General features: G+C 30.4%; 1 protein-coding gene across 3 annotated transcripts in view; it reads left to right on the top strand.

The window, feature by feature from the left end:
• The first annotated feature begins 434 nt into the window (after positions 1 to 434).
• LOC107439695 (H(+)/Cl(-) exchange transporter 5) overlaps positions 435 to 23,535 on the top strand; it is a 57,523-nt gene continuing 34,422 nt past the window's right edge. For 2 of the 3 annotated variants that reach the window (XM_071177054.2, XM_043045189.3), the window contains exons 1-9: positions 435 to 621; positions 2,992 to 3,273; positions 9,445 to 9,672; positions 11,209 to 11,354; positions 12,432 to 12,593; positions 13,941 to 14,147; positions 14,586 to 14,666; positions 16,055 to 16,237; positions 22,867 to 22,956. In XM_071177054.2, coding sequence (XP_071033155.1) covers positions 2,997 to 3,273; positions 9,445 to 9,672; positions 11,209 to 11,354; positions 12,432 to 12,593; positions 13,941 to 14,147; positions 14,586 to 14,666; positions 16,055 to 16,237; positions 22,867 to 22,956 — 1,374 coding nt within the window. In that variant the 5' untranslated portion in view covers positions 435 to 621; positions 2,992 to 2,996. The remainder of the gene's footprint in view (positions 622 to 2,991; positions 3,274 to 9,444; positions 9,673 to 11,208; positions 11,355 to 12,431; positions 12,594 to 13,940; positions 14,148 to 14,585; positions 14,667 to 16,054; positions 16,238 to 22,866; positions 22,957 to 23,535) is intronic. The other variant, XM_043045190.3, reaches the window with a different exon arrangement.

Raw genomic sequence — 23,535 nt, 5'->3', positions numbered from 1 at the left:
TTTATTTCTTACTAAATGTGTGCTATAAATTTGAAAACCAAACTTTCCTGTTATCCTTTCTTATGAAAACAAAAATTACCAAATAAATGTTTTAAAAATATATTATATATAAACCATATATTTTTTTTATTTTTATTATCTGAATCATGGTTATTTTCTTACCAGGAATGTCATTACCATACAGAATGGTAGTTTTACCAGATATTTTTCGTCCGTGTACTGTATAAATCCTGTAAAATTCCAAGAAAATCTATAAATAAATATAAAATCTTTGGACATATATTGAATCTTTAAACATACATTATATCTGTCATAAGCAGGTAAATTTTCAGACTTAAGAAACAGATGCAAAACGTGTTTTGTTAGTAAAGCTTCTGGGGAAATTGACATCAGAATTGTATTTGACAAACAGGTGGTAGGATTAGAAACTTTCTACTTTCCACTCAAAAATAGATGCCACAGTAGGTATTACAATCACGAGATCAAAACATATAAAACATTTTTCCTTGGAGCATGTGGTATTTGGTAGAAATTATTTCTTACAATCTTAACTTCAAGTTTTATTATACCGTCTTTGCATCTAAAAATTAATATAACCGGTTCTTAAAACAATAAAGATTGGTAAGTGATTATTATGTCCATTTAATTTAAAAATTGAGTTATTATTTAATTGAAACTCTTCACATGTAGTTCAAATAAATTATTGCATAATAATTCTACATGGTGAAGTTAAATTGTGCTTTGTATACAAAGGTAATCTCTAAATTTATGTTTATTTAATTACTTACATATGTTTTTTTTAATTATTTTTATTCTGCTTAAGAGACATTATTTTATTTATATATAAATACTAAATTGCTTAATACTATTTATTTAAATATACTAAATCGTTCAATAACTTCAGAAGTTGTTCGATGAATATGAAAGTTTTGAAAAACAACAAAAGCATTTACATAAATTTAGGATGTTAATATTAAAAATAGATGAAATATATATTTGCAGAAATAAAACTTTTGTTGGTAGCTTTAAAAGAGCAAACGTAAAATGATCAAATTAAATTACTAAATTAACAATTAAATTTTCGATGTTGCATTCCAATAAATTGTAAAAAAATCTATTAACTAAAATTGAAAATTTTAAAATTTCAATATTTAAGAAAAAAATTAATTAGCTTGACATATCATTATTAAAATATTTTTTTAATAATTTTAACAATAAGTATCGTTTTAAAGTAATGTAAAAGAAAATAAATTCGATATTTTTTGTCTCAGAATCTATATTTAATTTATTAAAGCGATGTCGCATGACAGATTACGAGAAAAACCTTTTTATCGACGAAATTCCCTCCCTTCTCTAAATTAATATTTTTTTTTTTTAAATAGACAATATTTTTCTTTCTTTTAAATTTATCACTGCACATTAAATGCTTATTATAGTAAAATGCATAATTTGTGTACGATGTCACTAGATGATAGCTCAAGAACAAAACAAAAATCATTTGTACTCAATCAAATATTCTTTCTAAGAAAACTGTACCGTTAATATTATGAAAAGCCATTTGATAAAATGTCCTAATTTTAATTAAAATCTAGATTTTCAAAATTTTTCTTTTTAAACATGAAAGTTGAAAGCTTAATGTTATTTTAATTAATTTAATTATTGTAATCTAATCATGAGAGAAATACAAAAAAGAATGTCTTGTTTGAATAAATATATTTGAAACACGCTTTAATCTTAAGAATTATAATCTTTTTTAATCTAGTCACAAGTGGCAGAATGAATAACTTTTTAATACGACTTGGTAAAAGTACGAGGACGCTAAATGTTTTAGTTTTTGTTATGATTATGCAAGGCTTGAGAAAATTTTAAATACAATATTACAAAAAATATTTAATTCTAAATTTAACCTTTTTATATGAGCGATATTTTAATAAACCAACCAGCTGTTTAAAAACATATTGTACAAATTAATACCGAAATGCAGAAACAATATTGAATTTAACATGAAACTCATATGTGTAAGAAATAATTTTCAAAGTTATAATAACACTATTCATTACAGTTTTGCACTAAACAAAAATGAGCAATGCTATCAAAACAATGCAAACGCATTGACACTTTTAGAAGTTATTGTAAAAACTAATTACAAAATCTCTTACATTAAAACGATATGAATAAAAATATACAAATATTATGAATATTTTTCCAGATTCATGACATGATAATTCATTGCTTGATTATAAGCACCAGTCGCGTCAAAATAAATAACTCGGAAATAACAGTCAACATGTGTCAAGAGCTCAAAAATAGGCGCCCATTTTCAAGACTTGCCAGGCTTGAATGAGAAGAAGCAAATGTGATTTGAAATCTAAAACGTAAAGTTGTCAACAGAAAATGGAAAAATAAAGATGAGAAGCAAAACTATAAAAATCACAGCAACCGAGAGAGAGAAAAACTTATTTTTAAAAAATAATAAAGAGAAACGTTTCTTGATCTGTTTATCATTTTTTCTCTCTCTCGGTTACTCTGGCTTTAATAGTTTTGTTTCTCATCTTTATTTTTCCATTTTTCGCTAGAAACTTTACGTTTTATACTTAAATTTCTTCTTCTTTTTTAAGCCTGGATTAGTTTATTTTTTTATATCATTTTCTTTTAATTTTATTTTTTATTAAATTATTTTTTTATTTATTTACTTATTTTCTTTTTATTTTCGTTTCTGCGGATTTTACAGTTTTATTTTTTTTATTTTTTTCACCTTTATTTTTCATTTTACATTGGCAACTTCAAATTTTATGCTTCAAATCACTTTTGTTTTTCTCTCACGCTTGGCAAGTCTTGAGAATGGGGTACCTATTTTTGAACGCTTGAAACATGTCGACTGCTATTTCCTGATTGCATATTTTTGAATTGAAATTTGTACTCAGGTAATATATTTCCGATTTGCTTTCCTTTGATTATTTTTTATGACACTTAATTATATATTTTGCCTAGTAAAAATGGAAAACATGCCTCTATCTCATGACTATGGTGCAAGCACAAAATCTTATGATTCCACAAAAGTTACAATAGATAATAATCGTCTTCAAGATATTCCGGAGCAAAGAGCATCTTCGGAAAAGCAACCGTCCGAAACGAGATCTTCCAACACAAGAAGGCAACTATGGAAGAGACGACACAGCAGCGAAGGATCCATGATACACATAACAGGCACGGGAACATTGCTTGAAGAATCCCTCAATTGCGGACAGTGTTACAAGGGTAATTTCTGGCAGAGTAAGTTTTAAGTAAATGCATTAAAAAAAAAAAAAAAAAAAAAAAAAAAAAAAAAAAAAAAAACAAGAACAGTAAGATTGTAGCACCCACCTCGAACATAAGTATATTCGGGATTATTTCATGATCCGTTGATTCCCTCCAATTCAGGAGAGGAGATGCAGATTCGAAATGACATTTATTAAAACCATTAAAATACAAAAGTACAAAATGGCAACAGTTTCCGAAGATGACGATGAAAACATCATAAAAAAGATTTGAAGTTACAAGTAAAAGTTACAGAATATACAATGCATGTTTAATCCAGTGAGGGAGGCGGGATTCGACGATATGGAACAAATGATTTTTTTAATAAGGCCAAAATCCAAGAGAAATGCGTGTAAACAAGGTAGAATGAGACAGGTTTGTAAAAGATATTCAAAAACTAAAGTCAAGTAATGTTTAAAATTGACCAAATTTGGTACAAGGATGACCAAGAAATAAAAAAAAGAAGCTAAAACACCAAAGGAAAGATTCTAAAATCCTAAGTTAAGCCTGACAAAGTTAAACCTAACGAAAGCCCAAACAAAAGATTAGGCAAGTAAGGATTAAAAGTTGATAATAAAAGCCCAGAATAAAGATTCGGCAAGTAAAGATTAAAAGTTGGTAATAAAATCGAAAGTAAATTGATAAGAGGAACTAAAATCAATATACACATAAAATGGCTAAGTTAAAATATAACAAGATAAGATGACATAGTGGAGATTAATTAATAATTAATAAAATAATTAGTAAAACTTGAGTCCAATGTATTGATAAGTTAGGTATCTTTGTTTATTGGGGCCAGCAAAACATCTAAAGTGATCTTGATTACATTTTTGATGATGTTCCAACAGGCCTTTCTTTTCTTGCGCATTTTATGTGTACAAATATATTATTTATAACATATTATTTGCAGATATTGTACTGGAATAAAATTTAAATTTAATTAATATTTATCAATTTTAATTCTTCATAATGTTAATTAAGCTAAATACACTTTTTTATACTAACTTCGAATTCTTTTAAAAAGACTTCATTAAGTTAATATTTAAATTTTATTTATTCTGTACTATCAAATGAGATAATTTTCATTAAATAATCACACTAAAAACTCAAACTTACAATTAGTTCCTTTAATATTAAGGATAATATATAGTACTCTAGAGTTAAAACTACTTTAATCACACATAAACATAAATACAAACAGTTTATTGATGGTAATAGTATCAGGAACTTGCCTCCTATAACTAAATATAAGCCTAAAAAGAAACAGTGTACAATTAGTAATATTGTACCATCTATGAGAATATATAAATACCATTCCTTATAAATTAGTTTAACTATTATTTTATTACTTTGTTCAACAGATTGATAAATCTACAGAGTACATCCATCCAGACTAATTTTTCAAAAAAAAAGAGCATAAATTTATTTGTATGTTAATGAATATTAAATCAAAACTGCTGTTTATACTAATACCTGCTAATGAGCATTATATTTCCGCAAACACGACAGTGACTTGCTCTATTTATTCGCTTTCAAATTATTCAATTGCTCTTTGATTATTATATCGCATGTCAGCTACTAGCAAATTTTGCTGTTTACTTGCTGTGAAATTACACAACCATTCCATGCATTTTGACTAAAGCTTAGAACAGCCGTTATGAGTAACGTTCTCTATTTGCTCTAAAATTATGCCCCTGTTATTGGCTCTAACACCATTTTAGTTTATCATAACAAATATTGATCGTGATCTCTATTTGAATTCAAATTATGCAACTGCTATTAAATAATTTATATTTATTATAAATAAAAGAATTTTACAGTAGACTCCGGCACACTGATCGTCCCCTCAGCACCCAAAAATTGTTATGGCTCTCTTTGCAAACCATACTTGCTTCATTCGCCACTAAATTGAACCAGTTAAAAAAATTTCGAACGTAAGATTTTAATTTAAATCAATTAGTAAAACCTTTGAAACTGATTATTTTTGAAAAAAACTTTTAAATTTTAGTCAATAATAAGCTATTGCGAAAAAAATTAAAGTGAAAAAAATGACGTGTAATAGAAGAAGCAAAACAATAATCTTACTTTAAAAAGTAATTACTATTAAAGATACACAACCTTGTTAAAAACACAATTATAATTTTTAGGATTGGAAATATCACCGTAAGGCTGTCAAATGACCTAGAACCCCTGAATTGCAGCTTTAAAATGGCCTAACTCTTGAGAGACCAACGTAAAGTTGTCTTGGACAAAATACTGGTAGAGCCGGAACTAAACTGATTTTTTCAAACGTCTGACCTCGTAACTTATTGGTAGTCATTGAGAAGATCAGGTTTATTCAGCCTATATAAGTATATTCAAAGCATAATATGGAACAGTGGTTTCTAAATAGTGTTATGCGGAACCGTAGGGTTCCGCGGGCGGGTCTCAGGGGTTCCGAGAGTTAAGAAATTTTTTGACCAGTTATGATTTTTGAAATCCTGTAATTAAATTTATATTCAATTAATAATTCATTTTTTATTTAATAATTGCGTTACTTTTATAAAATTATTTTATTAAAATGCTTAAAGAAATAAAAATCAAAACAATGTTTTTTTTTTCGAATAGCAATAAAATGAATGAATAAGGAAAAGGATATATGCCTTTATGAAAACTTTTAGCACTATTTCAAATCGAATAAATGCAATCAATAGTTAAAAAGTATGTTTCTCGGATAATCATTCTTAACTTTTATTTCTTCCTTTTTCGTTCTTATTTTAATGGTTTTAATTTCGTTTTTATTTTTCTCTATCGTTTTCAGTTTAAGCATGAACTAAAATTAAATTAAGAACTAGACTAGATACCTATACAGAACTGTTTGACATAAAGCCAAACCTTAAGACTAGTATTGAAAAAACGATAGGATGAAAAAATTACATTCTTCATTCATTCACTAGATATTTTCAACATAATTAACGAAAATTAAATTATTATATATTTTCAAAATAATCAAGGGTCTCTCGTTAATTAATATATTCACAATTATTAATGAAATTTATTTATTAAGTCTCAGTGTTCCACCAAAAAAAGGTCAACAATTTAGGTTTTCACATCCGAAAAAAACTCAGTTTGTTTCAGCGTTTCGTTATCAACAGGAAAAAAAAAAGGAATACTACGCAATTGCTGTAATTTCTTCCGCAGTTATAGTTTAAAATATAAACGGCCATGGATCGCACTGTCTATTAGCCTTCAAATTATACCGCTGCAAATAGCTCTTACGTAATTTTAGTTTAAAAATGCTGTTATATATCTTGTCATCTATTTGCATTCATATTATAAGACGCATTATTTATTTTACATTTATAATTGATTGTAGCAGTCATGGTACACATGGTCTATTTGTAGTCCAGATAAGCTATTCCTATTATTTCTCCTGTTTTTATAATCTATACATCTATACATCTATACATAATAATAAAAGCGGCTGTGTGTGTGTGTGTGTGTGTGTGTGTGTGTCTGTAATCACAATATATCGCCCCAGAAGCCTCGCCCAGGCACGAAACTCGGCACATAATTGTGTTTTGACATAATGAAGAAGTATTTTTTTTCTTTTTTAAAAATTTGGATTAGTTATTTAGTTATCAGTCATTTTGTAAGTCTATGCTTTTCGTCTGCTTTTTCGTCTTCAAAGAGCCATATTCAAAAAACTATTAAAAAATGCATATACTTTTCCCCACTCTTATAAATGTATGCTAATGCGAACCTTACAATTGAAATATTAATTTTCGACAACTTAAACCAATGATATACGAAGGAATTAATAATTTAATTGTAAAGTTCGCATTAGTTTACATTTATTAAAGTGGAGAAAAGTTTAACTTTTGTATTAAAAATGTGGCAACATATTCGATACGTAAATAGAACGCTTCGCTTTGATATATTTGTCGCTGTTCATAATTGTTATAATAAGTTTTTCTTCTTCTTTCCACGCTCTATTTTTTTTTTCTTAAGCGAAGACGATAATTTTTGTAGCGATATTGTAGTACTTTGTACAACTAAAAATTCTTTTCACAACACTTTAAAAATATTTACTTTATTTTCTTTATATATACAGAGAACAGTCGGCAAAGAATTCGATTAGGTTGAAAAACATTTTGCTAAAAAGGAACGAATTCCAAAAGAAAAAATAAGCAACTTAAAGAATAAAAATGCTGATGCCAGCCAATTTTTTGAAAGTTAACTTAGAAATAACAAACCAAACGATGTTAAATAACAAACCAAACGATGTTAACAAAATGACGTAGAAAGCGCAACTAGATCAAAATTATACAAGCACAACTAGATCAAATTATAATACCTGAGTGCTTGACGTAACAGATATAGAAATAGAATTTGATACCATAAAAAATTATATAGAAATAGAAATTGATACCATAAAACATTTATTCGTTTTCGTGTTCTTTTCATGTATTTAGCATTTTAGTTTTTTTTTTCTTAAGCGTTGTAGCTATATAATTTCAAACATCCTCAAGAGCTATAACACATCTGCAGCAGAACTGGATATGAAGACAAAATTGCAGGACAGGAACACTTTAATTGTCCACTAATCTTCAGATTTCCTGCTACGTTTTAAAAAACTTTATTTGTGAAAACCTTCAGCGTGGCGGACAGCTGGTCGCCTTAGGCGGCTAGTTAAAAATAAAAAAGCTATAAATCTTGTTATCTATTTGAGCTAAAATTATACAATTTCTCTTAACTATTTTACATTCATAACTCATAGTAGTTATGACCTGTGTTGTCTGTGTGCATTCATATTATTTCATGGCTATTTCCTGTTTCTATTAACTATAAGAGTTTATTTAACACTATGATATTTACTTTTATAGTACATTCAATTTTAATATGCTTAGACACTAAACGAAGAGAAAATGCACTTAAAATCAAAAGTAATCATTTGCATGATTGAGATTCAAAATAATAAAACAAGTTGAGTTTTTTACTTCTAATAAACGCTTCTTCATAATTGGTTTTATACGTTAAATATGAAATTATCTGCATATGTGAAAGGTAAAGAGCGTCTATTATCCAGTTCATTTTGCAAAAAGACTTACCCTCAAGTTTTCAAATATTTTCGGAATATATCATCAACCACCGAAGTTTTTCCTGCGATATATTCTGAGCACAATATGAGAACTCTTTGTTTTAGAATGAAATTTTCCTAGGAGTTTTTGCATGACTGCATTAATCGAAATGTTTTTTTTTTTGTTAAAAATTGCTGTGTTTGGATTATTCATCAATGCTTACCTTTTCCTTGCGTGAAGAGAACTTTATCTGAATGAAGCGTTAAAAAAACGCACATTGAATCTGATTACTTTCAGTTGTTTCGCAATATTTTCTTGTGAATTTCTTTTAAATGCATAAAAAACTAATTTATGAAGAATTTCAGTATATTTTATGAAGAATTTCAATAGAATTATTTTGCCATTAGAATTTGTCATATTTCACCAAATATATTTTGAGTTCAAAAACATTTTATTGCATTAATCAGAATCTTAGTTGAAAAAGTTTTCATTTTGATTGTATGGCCGGCGTTGAACAGTGAGCTTACAATTTTGTGCTTACGACTACCAATGTTCAATTGCGTAGCCTTGTAATTTTGAATCCAATCAAGAAGACATGGGAATTCCTGGATCACACATTGGGAGAAACCAGCTTTCGTGAAAGACTTTTTGATGGAACTCACCAACATTTGCGTTACTTGGAGAGGAAAACCTTGGAAACCTCTAAGGATTTGCGCGACAGCAAGGGGACTCTTCCCCCTCTACCACTGGGAATATTTTACATCAGCATAGTAGTCAGAGCGAGCTAGATGAAGAATTACTATTGACCAGATCGATCCGTTGGGGTTCGAACCTTGGCCACCTCATTTGGTCACAAGAGCTCTATCCCCTGTGCCACCACTCTAGTTGAAAGAGTAAACAGAACTAAATCTACATCTTTTTTTAAAGCAATGCTTCATATTTTGGTAAATGTGTTTGGCAATCTAAAAACATGGCGTGGCGGTTTTCAATTATATTACGATACTCAGATTTAAAAAGAATTTCTTTTTGTAAACTTGTTTCTTTCGTAACACTTTATAATTAATGTATCATGACTTATTTTTTCCAGGACCCCTTGAAATGAGGGAAAGCAGCCAAGATTCTGAAGATCTTCCCCCAGGGGTTGGACAGTATGATGATTTTCACACCATCGACTGGAAACGAGATTTATCTCGAGACAGTTATCGTCACAAATATATCACCCGAAAAATGTCAGATTCATTTTTATATTCATTGAAGGGCTATTGTGATAAATTGTCCGGATGGATTTGCGTATTTCTCGTCGGAGTTGCAGCTGGTAAGTTTTCCTTAACACGGTTTTTCTCAGATTTTTCGCTGAGAAAAATATTTAAAAAAAGTCGCAAATTAAAAAAAGTTTAAGTGCCTTACATTTAAAGCAATAAATTATAGTTTCCAACTATCCATTTTACCGTAAAGAATTATATGGGCCTTAGTACGGACAAGTAACTAAAATATTTAAAGTCATTGAAATTGTTTTAAAAATCGCCAATTCGGCGACATTTATCCACCTCGATAAAAATTATCATTACCAATGCCTTATTCTCATTTTTTACAAATTTTTACAAATATTGACAAATTAAATACAGCATTGAAAGAAGTTTTTAAATATTGAAATAATATACTACAAATGCTTTTTCTTTTCTCAGAACAGTAGCTTTTCTCCATATTGACGCTTTGCGCCATTTTCAAAATAAACATAGAGGGCACAGCTAAAGATAGGCTAAACTTGACTTCAGAGTCAAGAGTAACTATCACAAACAGCAATTATGAAGATAATATATTATTCGTAGAAAAGCATCATTTCATGCTACGATGGAACCATCAAAAAACAATCTATCTCAGTTCTTTGCAATTTTCTGATTATACAACAGTCTTTTATTGCTTCGAACTTATCTGGTAATACAAAAATTAGAAAAAGAACGACGATCATTATACTTAAATGTTGCCACCTCAATAGGACCAGAGTTTGAATTAATCCATTAAATCAGAAGAAGATATCAATTCAGAAGATTCAGTTTCATCCCCTCAGGGAACCAATGAAATGACGGAAGATAATAAGTTATAGATCTAAATTTCTGTGCATATTTTCCTGTTAGTAAATGGTATCTGGTAATCTTTACTGCAAGCGGATCAACAAAATACTTAATTATTTGAATTTCAAGCATTTTTAGTCCATTTTTCTCAACTTTGATGCGGAAGAAGATATCAATTAACCCTTTGTGGCCCTATTAAGTTTATGCATGGGTGTCAGGCTGGTCAGAATTAATTTTCGTTGAACGCACAGTAATACGTAATATTCAAGATTATGAAGGAAAAATAAAATTTATTTATTCCTTTTTAAACTTTAGATATATGAAACACAATAATATGTTTTAATTTTATGTAAAAATTACATTTTATAGTTCTCCATCGTGTGGTATCTTTCAGAGCAGTCTCCCATATGAAGTCCTGGTTTTCGAGAACATGCTTTGTAAAAATAATTTGTTTGGCGTCTTCCGCCTTTAATTTTTCTGCTTGAAAATACAGAACAATCCTTACTCTTTACATTTTCACAGTGCCGCAATATACGTAGTTTGTCATTAAGCAGTGGCTAACATCTTTACAGTGGTGGCTGAGAACAGACATACGACTGGAATGGTAAAGAAAGCGTTGGTGTCTGAGAGAGGACACGCAAAGGGTTAAATAATATTAGATTTTGTAATCTTTTTAACAATAGCGAACTTTCGAAAACTAGTAAAAGTAAGGCTTTTTTAACCCATATTGCTGTGAATTCATTCCTGATTTTTTTTATTTTTATCCGTATCTTTTTTAGGCTCTGTAGCAGGATTTATTGATATTGGTGAAAGTTGGATGAAAGATTTGAAAGAAGGTGTATGTCCTCAGGCATTTTGGCTAAACAAGGAACAATGTTGCTGGTCTTCCAACTCAACATTCTATGAAGGGGATGATTGTGCCCAGGTTATATGAAACATATTTTAATAGTAGCAAACAATTTTTTTTTAATATTATACACAAATTTAAGATTTTGATTTTTCTTTCTTCTTACAAGTAAATCATAAAAAGTTGAATTAAGGTATAAATTAAAATTTTTACATCATTTTTATTTCTTTTTCATTTCACTTTTCATAATTTAACTTTAGATTATATTATAAAAAATGGATTCCCAATTATCACGAAACTTTCTCCGCTTTTTTTTGATGAAATCGTTTCCTGGTATATGCTCCGAGCAAAAATTTCGTCAAAGTAACATTATCGTCACTTCTTCAAGGAAACAAATTTCGTCAAACTTTAAAAATAATTCGTCATTTTATACATTAAAAAACCTTGTTGTGACTAATGTACTAACTTTTCTAATAATCACTTTATCATGGGCTCTATATAGGTGGATTAATGTCTCCCCAACAACACGAGAAAGACAGAACGGAAACAAAAATTACGACCCCACCTGTAACGGAATTTGAACCCGGGATCTTCATCTTCCTGGTACAAAGTCAACTCCCAGACCACTATACAGTCAGTCACATTACATCGCATACACAGGCTTATTTCACAATCGTGTTGTCTCCGCTCTAGTTACGTCATTCTAGTTAACAATTTCCCACAGAGCGCGATGAGGTTTCGAGTCGAGGAAACAGTTTCGTAATATATTTGAGAGATCACGTTTCATCAAAAATCACGTTACTTGTGATAAAGTGATTACTCAAAATTAACGAAATACAGTTAAAGAATTGCTGAATCGTCAGAAATGAGAGTTTTATTTCTGAGAGCGTAGGTTCTTTAAAATTCAATTTTGCTTTGCTCTGAAATGAAAAGAAAACATCAAACGATCATTTTTTTAACTAAAAGTTCTTAAAATTTTACTTTCAATATGGAGACATTGTTTATTCAGTCCATTTTATCGTGTAAATAAATAAAAAATTTGTGGCGTACTTAAAGGTTTTTAAAAAAACATTTAATATTTTAACTGTTTCTTAACAAACAGTTAAAACATTTCATATTCTTTATTGGAATATTTCCTTGTTTATTTTTATTCAGTGGAACTCTTGGTACACTTTCTTCAACCTTGAAAGTTTTACTCCCGAGGAATACCTATTGTCATATGCTTTCTACGCTGGATGGAGCTTATTTTTTTCGGCCGTGGCGTGTACCATGGTTTTAACATTTGCACCCTACGCATGCGGATCTGGTGTACCAGAGGTACTTCTTACTATTTCATATCAAAGATTTTATCTACTTTTCTTAATTCTTTTTAATGCTTAATGAGGATTAGTTAACAGTTCAATATTTTTTATGATAAACTATAATTGAAATTTTATTATTTGGATTTAATTGTGTTTCACGGCTGTATGTTTCTTAAACACTGTCTATGCAATTCCGTCAAAACCCACGTTTTCAGAACCCCAGTCGAAAGATGATAAATAATCAACAAATTGTAGTAATAAATAAAATGAAATGCGTGATTTTAAAAAAAGATTAACTTGAAGGTGGATTCAAATTATTTATAATTACCTTCAATTTTAATACCCTCCTTTAAATGTATAAACGCATTATAAATAATCATAGGATTAAAATTTGATATTTCCGGAGAAGCAATATGCTTTTAATAGCTACACTGTAAAAAATTCCGAATCAACGTAACGGCACTTTGAGTGTGTCAACCACAAAATAAATTTTACAGTAAAATACTTTTTACCGTAAAGTCTATATTTACCTAAAATATTATACCGTTAATTTTACAGCACTATTTATTTAATGTAAGCGATTCAGTGGTTTTACGGTAATTATAACTGTAAAAGTTACGATGGATTGGATTTTTTTGTTTAATTACATGTTACGGGTAAAAATTTATTATACAGTCAAATGTAGCAGCCTTCTAAGTGTCGTTAGTTTTAACCATAATTTGATCCGGAAATTTTTACAGCGTATACCTTCATCTTTACACGCAAAAGTGTTTGTAAGTAACACATTACAACACTTATGATACGAAACTATAATCATAATACACACAAACAGTAACAAATTCACTATCATAGATTGTAATTCGATGAAACGTATTTAATTTTTTGCAATCCTCTATCGACACTTTTAATTTTTGAACCAAATTAGGCTGTTTCAGTTAAGCTGTCGAGAGATAACAAGTTCATAACTGAATTTCAACTTTCTCCTAGTATTTTGTAACAGACCTTTGTAACAAGTCACATGTTTTCTAAAATTTTTCTTTAGGAACTGATATTATTCCGTATCAACTACAAACTGTATGTTACAGAAAATTTTAGCTATCTCTAGCAATGCCTTAGACTATGATTAATCAGTTTTTGATAATGAATTCCTTTTATTTTAATTCCTTAACAATCATTTAAGGTGTATAGCATAGACTCTATCGAAAACAATTTAATTAATGATGTTGTTTATTAATAATAATGTTTTAACATTATTATTGCTTCAGTTTTGGTATTTAGTTTCTCATTTTACATTTCATTATGTGAAGCTTTGCACTTAACCTTGCACCAAAAATATCTTTCTGTTTTTTTTTTCAATTTCTAGATAAAAACTATACTGAGTGGCTTCATTATGCGAGGTTATCTAGGAAAGTGGACATTGGTCATCAAATCAGTAGCCACAATGATGGCTGTATCTTCAGGTTTGAGTCTAGGGAAAGAAGGACCGATGGTTCACATCGTATGCTGTATTGGGAATATATTGTCTTATTTCTTTCCAAAATATGGAAAAAACGAAGCAAAGAAGAGAGAGGTAATTTTATTGAAAACCAATTATTATAAAAAATAATAATAATTTACTTATTACTAAATTTTTTTATTGCACAGTTTAATTAAAGTCGAGTATTTCTCATCTCTTACGATAAGTGAAACAAGCAGATAAACTAATTAAACCATATTCCATGGCTTGTTTGATGAAACAAAATTCAACCACAACCTAACTGCAATCTCCATTACCTAGCGAAAGACCTAGCTCCAATGTCCAGTTAAATTTCATCCTTACGGTTCTGTAACCATGCTAATTGTAATTAGTTAAAAAAAACTATAGCTTTGTATTCATAGTTTTTTAACCATACTAGTTATAAGCGGTTTCAAAACCATAAAGGTAAAAAATATTATTTACAGAAAAAAAAATATTATTTACTTAAAAAAAATATAATTAACTTATTATCTCATAATGCTATATGGTTAGGTGCTGTCGGCAGCAGCTGCGGCAGGTGTATCTACCGCCTTTGGAGCCCCGATTGGAGGTGTTTTGTTTAGCTTAGAAGAGGTAAGTTGCTTTGCTTTTTGTAAGAAAAATCCATTTTTTAAAAAAAATTATGTGTGTAAGAAAATAAGAACATAGACTCAATTCAGAATTAATGTAATGCCTTTCTGGGGTCTTGTCGAATTTTTTTAGGGAAAATTAAAAGATATTTTGTAAAGCAACTGATTATTGCTGATTAGAATCTCATTCATCTCAAAACGCTGATAAAAACCAAAATTTTGCCCAAAAAGAGATATGCTATCATTCAAGTAGGAGATTCGCAAAGCCACCTGAGAATTAATTACAATAATACGTTTAAGAAAATCATTTGATTTGTAATGTGTAGAACACGATGAATATGATTTGTGACTCAACGAGTTGTATAACGTGCTCTTCAAAAACTAAGTCAACATGCTTTTCCTTGTTTAGAAAAAACAATCACCCAAATTTCTGACACTTGAAGATATGAGATTATGCAGACAGGAGGAGATATTACAAATCTCTGTACCCTAATTATTGATGATATTGTGTTTCGTAGAGGTATGGAATCTTAACCATGAAACCATTTTAACCATAAAAGTGCTTAAGGCTCTTTTGTAATTGGAATCTTAACCATTCTATGGTAGAAATGCTCCGTGGTTAAATAGAATCTGATCCATTCAATGGTAAAATTTCAGGGTAAACTAAAAATTGTAATCTTAGAAATGAAAATGGTTAAGATTAAAAATGCAATTCTTGTAGCAAATTCATGTGGCTCTCACAGAAAGCATGATCATAGCTCAAAATATTTTCGACATATAGCTCTACAGATAACAAATATGTAATTCAAGGAATAAGAGTAATAAAATAACAATACAATTTTTCAAAATCATTTAATAAAAAAATCACATTCTAACATTTTCAAAATGTCTATGATTAACCGCAATCAGGTCTTATAATTAGAGAGGCGTGCGAAAATTTTTGAATCGTTTTTAAACCGTAATCGTTTTTCTGTTTTAAATTAGTTGAAAACCGTTAGTTTAACTTGTAAAAACCAGTTCTTTCCAACACATTTTAATAGACACCTAATCCCTTTGCTTTAGAATTTCGAAACAAAAAGTCAGAATTTTCAGTATTTCGGACAATTAATGTTCCTAGTTAATTCAGGTTAACGGATATCAGTGTAACTTAATTTTTACATGCGACTATAAAAAATTATACTACATATTGAAATTAAGCGAAATTCGTTTGCATTAAATATATCATCAGTTATGCGCAACTCATACTAACTAAAACCTAATGAATTTCTTCTTGTTGTTGTTTGAGGAAATGAGATGATTCGTGTTGTTATATTCACTAAACTAACTTCAACGGATTAATAACTAGACTGGATTTCATTATTTTTTAAATAAAGTTGTATGTTGCTATTGCAGGTGAGTTATTATTTTCCAATGAAGACATTGTGGCGAAGTTTTTTCTGTGCCTTGGTAGCAGCATTTGTTCTTCGTTCAATAGATCCCTTTGGAACTGATCATGTTGTCAAATATTACATGAGTACAAGACGTAAATGGATCTTGATAGAATTAATCCCATTTATTATTCTTGGAATAATCGGGGTGAGTTACTCAATTATTTGCTTTTTAATAATTTCGCTTTATAGGATAACCATGAAGGTGGTCTGGAAAATGATTAACTTCTTGAAACATGATTAACTACAAGAAAAGATACATGATTAACTTATTTTCTAACCACTAATTAAAACATGATTAACTACTTGAAAAGATACAACAATATTTCAACTACTTTGAAACGCAAAAACTAGAATTCCAACATCTGTCATACTGTAAGTTAAGTTTTTGTAGTCCAACAAAAAGTGATGGTCCTAGTAAAAGTCATAAAAGTCCTGCCGTCATAGAATGGATCCAGAGTGCCTCACTGTGGGAAACACATGACTGGACAGGAATTTCAAAAACAGTTAAATTCACCCAGAACAAAAAATGTGGGATTCAAAGTGTTGATGTTGTGTTCCTTCAATAGAACATTCGCCCAGCTAAGGCCTCCTCCACAAAAATTCTGCTAAAGAAGTTTCACCGGACGTTGTTTGATCATTCACTGTATAGTCTTGATTTTGCTCCCACCGACATTTTTCTGTTCATGTGCCTGAGGAAATTCTTGTTTAATTTTCTCACGTTCCTTTAGACGAATCGGTGCAGAGAGCTTGACACATTGGATCCTTCCCAGGCAGCCAGCACACTTCTATGATGCTGATCTACAAAAACTTGTCTCACGGTATAACAAATGCTACAATTCTGTGCTTCTTGTTTTGGATTAGAACTTTAGTGTTTGGAAGTGTTTAGAAGACACTAGAACTTTTGATAACTATAACTTTGTTTATTTCCTTCATAAACAACTAAAATTCTAAGAAGCGTTTTACAACTTAAAGTCCATCATCAAAGCGAGTAGAAAGCCATCAGTACTTCGGGCATCGGCGGCTTGTGTCCAGCACACATGTCCGGGTGAGAGCTGAAGTCGAAGTGGCATACTGATCGACGGTGAGCTGCTTTTTATCCTCCTTGAGTGTAGGCGTCCGGGAAAGCTGATTTGCATCTTGAGAGATCGGCTTCTTCCAGCCGCGTTGCATTTTAATGAAGATGACGTTCTGTGTGACGTTCTATGTGATGAGTCTTTAATGACGCCACAGAACCATCAATATTATGAATCATTTTAATATTTTGAATTCCATGTTTTTTATTACAGTTAATGCACCACCTTGAGATGATCTTGCAGTTTATACCTTATATGTTTTATACAGTTTTTAAAAATCTGAAACGAACTCAATAATTTTTACACAAAAAGTTAAGGAACATCTTTATTATTATTTTGGATTTTATACTTATTTTTACAGATAGATTTAAAAACGACAATCATGTTGGTTGTGCTGATAACGAAAGTTTTAATGTATCTGAAAAATTGCATTTTGAATTCTTTTCACTTTTAGTCAGAATACTTTGCGACTTTTGTTGTTCTTAATTTTATATCTGACCAAACTCATTATAGGTGGATAATTTATACAGGATCAGGTAGTTTGTTTTTCATATAAACTACGAACATTGGGTAAAGTTTCATAATGATTAGCTGTACCTTTTTTAAAAGTCACGCTGGGATGGATGCTTGATATTTTTGATTTTGCTTAAATTTTCAGGATATGTTCTTTGCATAAAAATATTAGACGAGTGATTCCTTATTTTTGCGAAAAACAATTTATCTCGAAGTTTTCTTTTCGGGGGGGGGGAGTCAAATTTGAAGATCTTCTGAAATTTTGAAGAAAAAAAAAACATCAAATTACAAATGAAAATACTTTTTGTGAAACAAGTGAATCGCCACACTTACCGTTATTTTATGCTCTACTAAATTCACACTAACTACACTCTATAAAAAAAAATCGACGCACCGAGAAGCAATCGTCTGATTGCTTTGAAATTTCGTATGCATGAATGTTTTGAACAGATATGGCTGGAATGATGCCGACTGGGGACGTAATTAAAAAATTCTTTAATTAAAAAAGTGCAAGACTAATCTAGTAATTAGCGCATTATAGCCATTTCAGGCTCTTGTGCCAATAAACTTCAACCAATCATCCAAACAACCAATGCTTCTTACGTTAAGGAAAAGTAACTGAAATATAGCTGTATTTCTCACCCCCCCCCTCTCTTTTGCAATAAATTCTTTCAGGAAATTATGTTTTGCTTCTTCTTATGGGCCATGGTCTACATACCATCTGGGTGACCCTCGCGTTGAAAATATTTTCACCAACATAATTTTATTTACGTTGAATAACTCCCTTACAAATATTTATAAAGTGCTGCAATGGCTCAGAGGATAGAGGGTTCGCCTTCCAATGAGGTGAACCGGGTTCGAATCCCATCGATAGCTGGTCGATACGAATTCCGCGTCCGGCTCGCACTGGCCACAATGCTAATGTGAAATATCCTCAGTGGTAGACGGATCATGGTTTAGAGTCCCTTTGCCGTCAGACTAACCGTGGGAGATTCTTGTGGTTTTCCTCTCCATGTAATGCAAATGCGGGTTAGTTCCATCAAAAAAGTCCTTCGTGAAGGCAAATTTCTCCCAATACTTGATCCAGAAGTTCCTTGTCTTCTGAGTTGGGTTCAAAATTACAAGGCAACATAGTTGAACGTTAGTAGTCGTAAACTTACAAATTAGGTCGACTGTTCAACATCGTTTGTAAAATAAAATAAAAATATTTATAAAGAGCGTTTTCTGAAAATATTTTTATATAAAATAAGAAAATCATTTCTTTTAACGCTAAACATTTTGAATGAATGGCATATGATGTTCTCTATAAAGTACGTATTTTACGATTTTTAACTATTTCTTTTAACTATATCCTATTGAGTCCTTTCATCTGCTCAAATGGATGTTTCTACGTAAATTTCGACACATTTGTAAGGCAATATTTTAAATATTTTTTTGTTCGCACGCATTCAGAAAGCTATTTTCTGTTCAAAACTGAAATTTATTTTGCTCCTAAAAGCCTGAATCTTCAAACAAATGGTGTCAAAAAAAGTTAGAATTGTTAAAAGAGAGGAAAGAGACTTGTTTTGAAGCAGTTTTTTTACAAATATTACTGTCACAGTTGAAAAATTTGGAAAAAAAGGAAAAACTCAAAAAATCATCATATTAGTAATGGCGCCAATGATTTTTAATTGATTTACGCAGTATATGAATATTAAAATATAAATAATAAGCCATGTACTAAAAGACAAAATGAATGGAGTAAATATTCGTGTAGAGGAACAGTAAAAAAGTTACATTACTATTATTAACAAGAATGATGCTTCATTAAGGTTGATAATGATTCATTAATTAAAACAAAAAATAACCTATCTACTGAGCCAAGCTAACGATACTTATTCGTTTTAGGGACTTGTAAAAAATCCCCATATTATTTTTAACATCGATGCATAATTAATATTGGTAATATGTAATAATTGAAATGAAAAAATAAGCTTTAAATGGAGAAAAAGGTAGTGAGAACATCGTAAAGGAAAACCGTAGACAATCGCCATACGCAGATGACGCTTAATTAATTTTAGTAATATGTACTTCTGGTATTAGGGTAATTGGTGCAGAAGTAATTCAGCATCAGGTTTTCCGTAACTTCAGAAAATATTTTTCATTAGTGGCTAAGATAGTGTATTAATATCTTAACGAATTCGAATTAAAAGAACTTGCTCAGCCATTACCTATAAATATTTTAAACAGTAAATTTTTGATCACATTGAAAAGTGGTAACTCTCCAAAGTCCTTATTAAGGTCGCATAGCAATTCTAATTGGTTTTAAAATTATTGCTTTATTTTGCTGCCACTGACAATTGTATTTCGCACGAAACTCAAATGCGTAAGGGTTATGCAATAAGTACCAAATATATTGATATAGGTATAAAGTATTATATTTGGGGATAATTAAAACTGCACCAATACTATCGGTATTAAAACTGCTTAAAGCAGTTTTAATACCGATACTGGAAAAATAAGTGTCTTGCGTGGCTCCTTGGAAAAGAATATATTACGGAGACAATTACTTGGTAGTGGTAAATTTCGGCCATCATGAGTTGGCTGCAAGCAATATCATCTCGCCAAGTGATGCTAAATACATTTAATCTCTATTTTGATGGAATAAACTAAAAGATACTTGTTTTTCTGAAAATAATGGGGAGATTTCGCAAATTTACGTTAACTCTGGCGTGCTCCCGTACGGAAGATTTCAAGTAATTGCACATGTTCCAGTTTAGGTGAAATGCGCATGCGCCTGTGAAAAAGTATCAAACCTGCGTTCGTAAAAATAAGAGATTTTGCAAAAATCCGTAAGTTTAAAAGGCTGACGTAGTGGAATATCATTTTAAACCACAAAATCAAAACAAACAATGGACGTTGACTATCTCTTTAAAGCCGTGGCATACGATTCAGGATGCTTTGTGCAAAACTGCGGATCTGTGAGCAGAAAAATTTAGTAGATTATGGATTTCGGTGAATTCAGCGATAAATAATGCAGCTTATTATTATTATTACTGATATTATTATTATTAAAATTTAGGAAAATATTATTGAACTTCTATTGATTATTTAACTTCTTTTAGTAAAATTGCAGAGATAAAATAAATATAATTTATAATTTCTTATTTATATTCTACAAATAGCGAAGATATATTTAGTTTCTAGTACAAAGAGTCAACCATAGTGTTAAACAAAAACCAATAAAATAACTTATTGAATGAACCAATTGTTGTAAAATCACACGCTTCATTTCAAAATTTCATCAATATATTTTTCTTCAAATTCGCACTCTACGTCCATGTTTTTAGTTCAAATGTGTTCTTAAACAGAAAGCAACATTTAACAGCTATAAACAGCGCTCTTACAGCTTTCCTTGCAACGTAAATCACGTCAATACAACGTAAGGATGCGTAGGATCTAAAATAAACGCGAGTTTGTGCAGTTGCTTCAATGTTGCAGGGGGAAAATATAAAAAGGTGCGAAAGTAAAAGTGCGAAATCTAATAACGTAAAGTCACCGGCAAGGGCAACAAATAATAAAAAAAGGAAATTTTTGACTTTATTAATTAAGTCTCTTCGATTTTTTAATAGTGTCGGTATATGCATTTTAGTTTTGTGCATGATATCGTAATGTTGTTCAGTACTGACGAAATGATTTCTTTATTCACCTCGTTCGAAGAATGGGTATTCAGCTAGTTCTAAAATAACAAAAATCTTGTCATTCAAATAATAATTGTCATTCTCCTCTTTTCGTCGTCATGCATCTCCTTAAAAAAAACTAGGGGTTCCTCGTGAGTAACCAATGAGGAAGGACATCTTAAAGAAAGGCCAATGAAAAGGGAGGTGGGCCGTTGAAACCTAACCCCCTAAGAAATTATTGGCCGTCAGAAGAAACTAGCCAGATCTGGAACAACTAACATGTGACCACTACACCCTCATGTGAAAATTAGAAGCAAGGTCAAAAGGCTAAAGGTTAAAAATGACGATTTTCGTCCAGTACGCAATTAAAAGTTCACCCACTGTGAGAGGAAAAGAAAATGTCCCAAGGTTAAGAGCATAAAAATTATATTTTGAAGTAAGGAGCCAAGGGGGCTCAGCTGCAGAAAAGATGACCGTTTTTCCCCCACGCCAGAAAATGCCAGGTGTCAGCTGTGAAGAGACAGGACCCAGAGGATTGGGCGCAGAGATAATATCACGTTACGGTAGGTAAAGAATAAGATTGGGAAAAAATGACTGAAAAAGAGAAACATGCAGTAATAAACAATTATAAATAAATTAATATTGCATAATAAAAATATAAAACATAATAATAATCTGTAAGAGTTAATAATTAATAAAGATATGCAGTATTTAAACATATGCATTGTAGATTGATAACAGAATTAATTATAGACTGAACGTTAATGAAGTTAAGAGCAGGAATTCGTAAACAAGAAATTAAGAGTTAAGGCCTGTTTACACGTTCCAATTTCTTGAATCCGAGAAATTGGACGGATTTCTCTGTCCAAGAAATTGGATGATTCGTTGACACTATCCAAGATCTTGAATGTCGCTGATTCGTTGAAAGAAACACTTGTGCATGCGCATTTTTCATATTCAACATTATAAATTAATACTTATATAAGTTTAAAATTACTAAATAAATTCAAATAAAATCATAATAACACAAATAAACCGCAACAGATCAATTTATTTGGACTAAAATATATGAAAACAGACAAGAAGATGACATAATTTGCTGCCTGATTGTTGACGTCACGAAACCTAAGACGCTGATTGGTTAAGGGAGAAAAAACTTGGATGGAAAGTAGAACATGCTCTACTATCGTCCAATAAGTTGGACCAAGTTCTTGGATGATTGTTTACACGATCCAAGCTCAAAGCAAAACAAGTTTCCATCAATATCAATCAATCTCTGTCCAAGAAATTGGATCGTCTAAACAGGCCTTTAAGAGCAGGAATTCGTAGACAAGAAATTAAGAGTTAAGAGGACAAAAGTGAAGCAAATTAAAAAGCAAAATTGTATTAAGGAGAGTATAAACTTGTGATAATTAACATTATCACATAGATATATTAAGTAATTAATATTATCAGGTGGTAAAGGCAGAAATGTGTTCAAAAGGAAACTTCTTTGCAACCTGTATTAAGAATAACGTTTCTACTTTCAGGGTATGATAGGGACAGCATTCATTAGAGCAAATATAGCATGGTGTCGATTCAGGAAATCGTCTAGACTTAAAAATTTTCCGATTCTTGAGGTACGTAAGTTATTTTGACATATCAATAATAACCAAAATTAGATTGATTTTTAACGAAACAAAGTTTAGTTTTAAGTCATTTAAATTATTTTTAAATATTCGATCTCAACTTAATAAAAGTGGACCTTAATATTCTTGAAAAAAATAAGTATTGTTAAATTTAATTCTTCTATATTCTGCCAAACAATTTCAAGCATCTGAGTACCATAAAGGGTGGCAACCATTCTAATACAAAGTGGTGTTTCACAAAGAGTTTCACTACATTAGAAACCAAGGATAGTTCTTGGTGCAGTGAAACACCAGTGTTTTACACTACTTGGTGTATAGTAGCCCCCATCATGTTTGTTATTCAGTTGCATGAAATTTTTTAACAACATTTAGATATGATACACATAAGAATCGGTAACGTTACTTTTATGATACAATGTAAAGCAAGAATCATAAATTGAGATGGATATATGCAACAAGAATCACAAATTTATGACTCATAAAGGCAATAATTCCTAAAACAGAATCAGTTTTGCTAATTAAAATATTAAAATGAATTCAAACAAAACCGAAGTGGATAGAATTTTACTA

This window comes from Parasteatoda tepidariorum, chromosome 2 (assembly GCF_982258835.1).
Source record: "Parasteatoda tepidariorum strain Cologne lab strain chromosome 2, Ptep-v5.0, whole genome shotgun sequence".
Taxonomy (NCBI): Eukaryota; Metazoa; Arthropoda; class Arachnida; order Araneae; family Theridiidae; genus Parasteatoda; species Parasteatoda tepidariorum.
The sequence above is the reverse complement of the archived record's forward strand: the minus strand, read 5'-3'. Positions and strand labels throughout refer to the sequence as shown.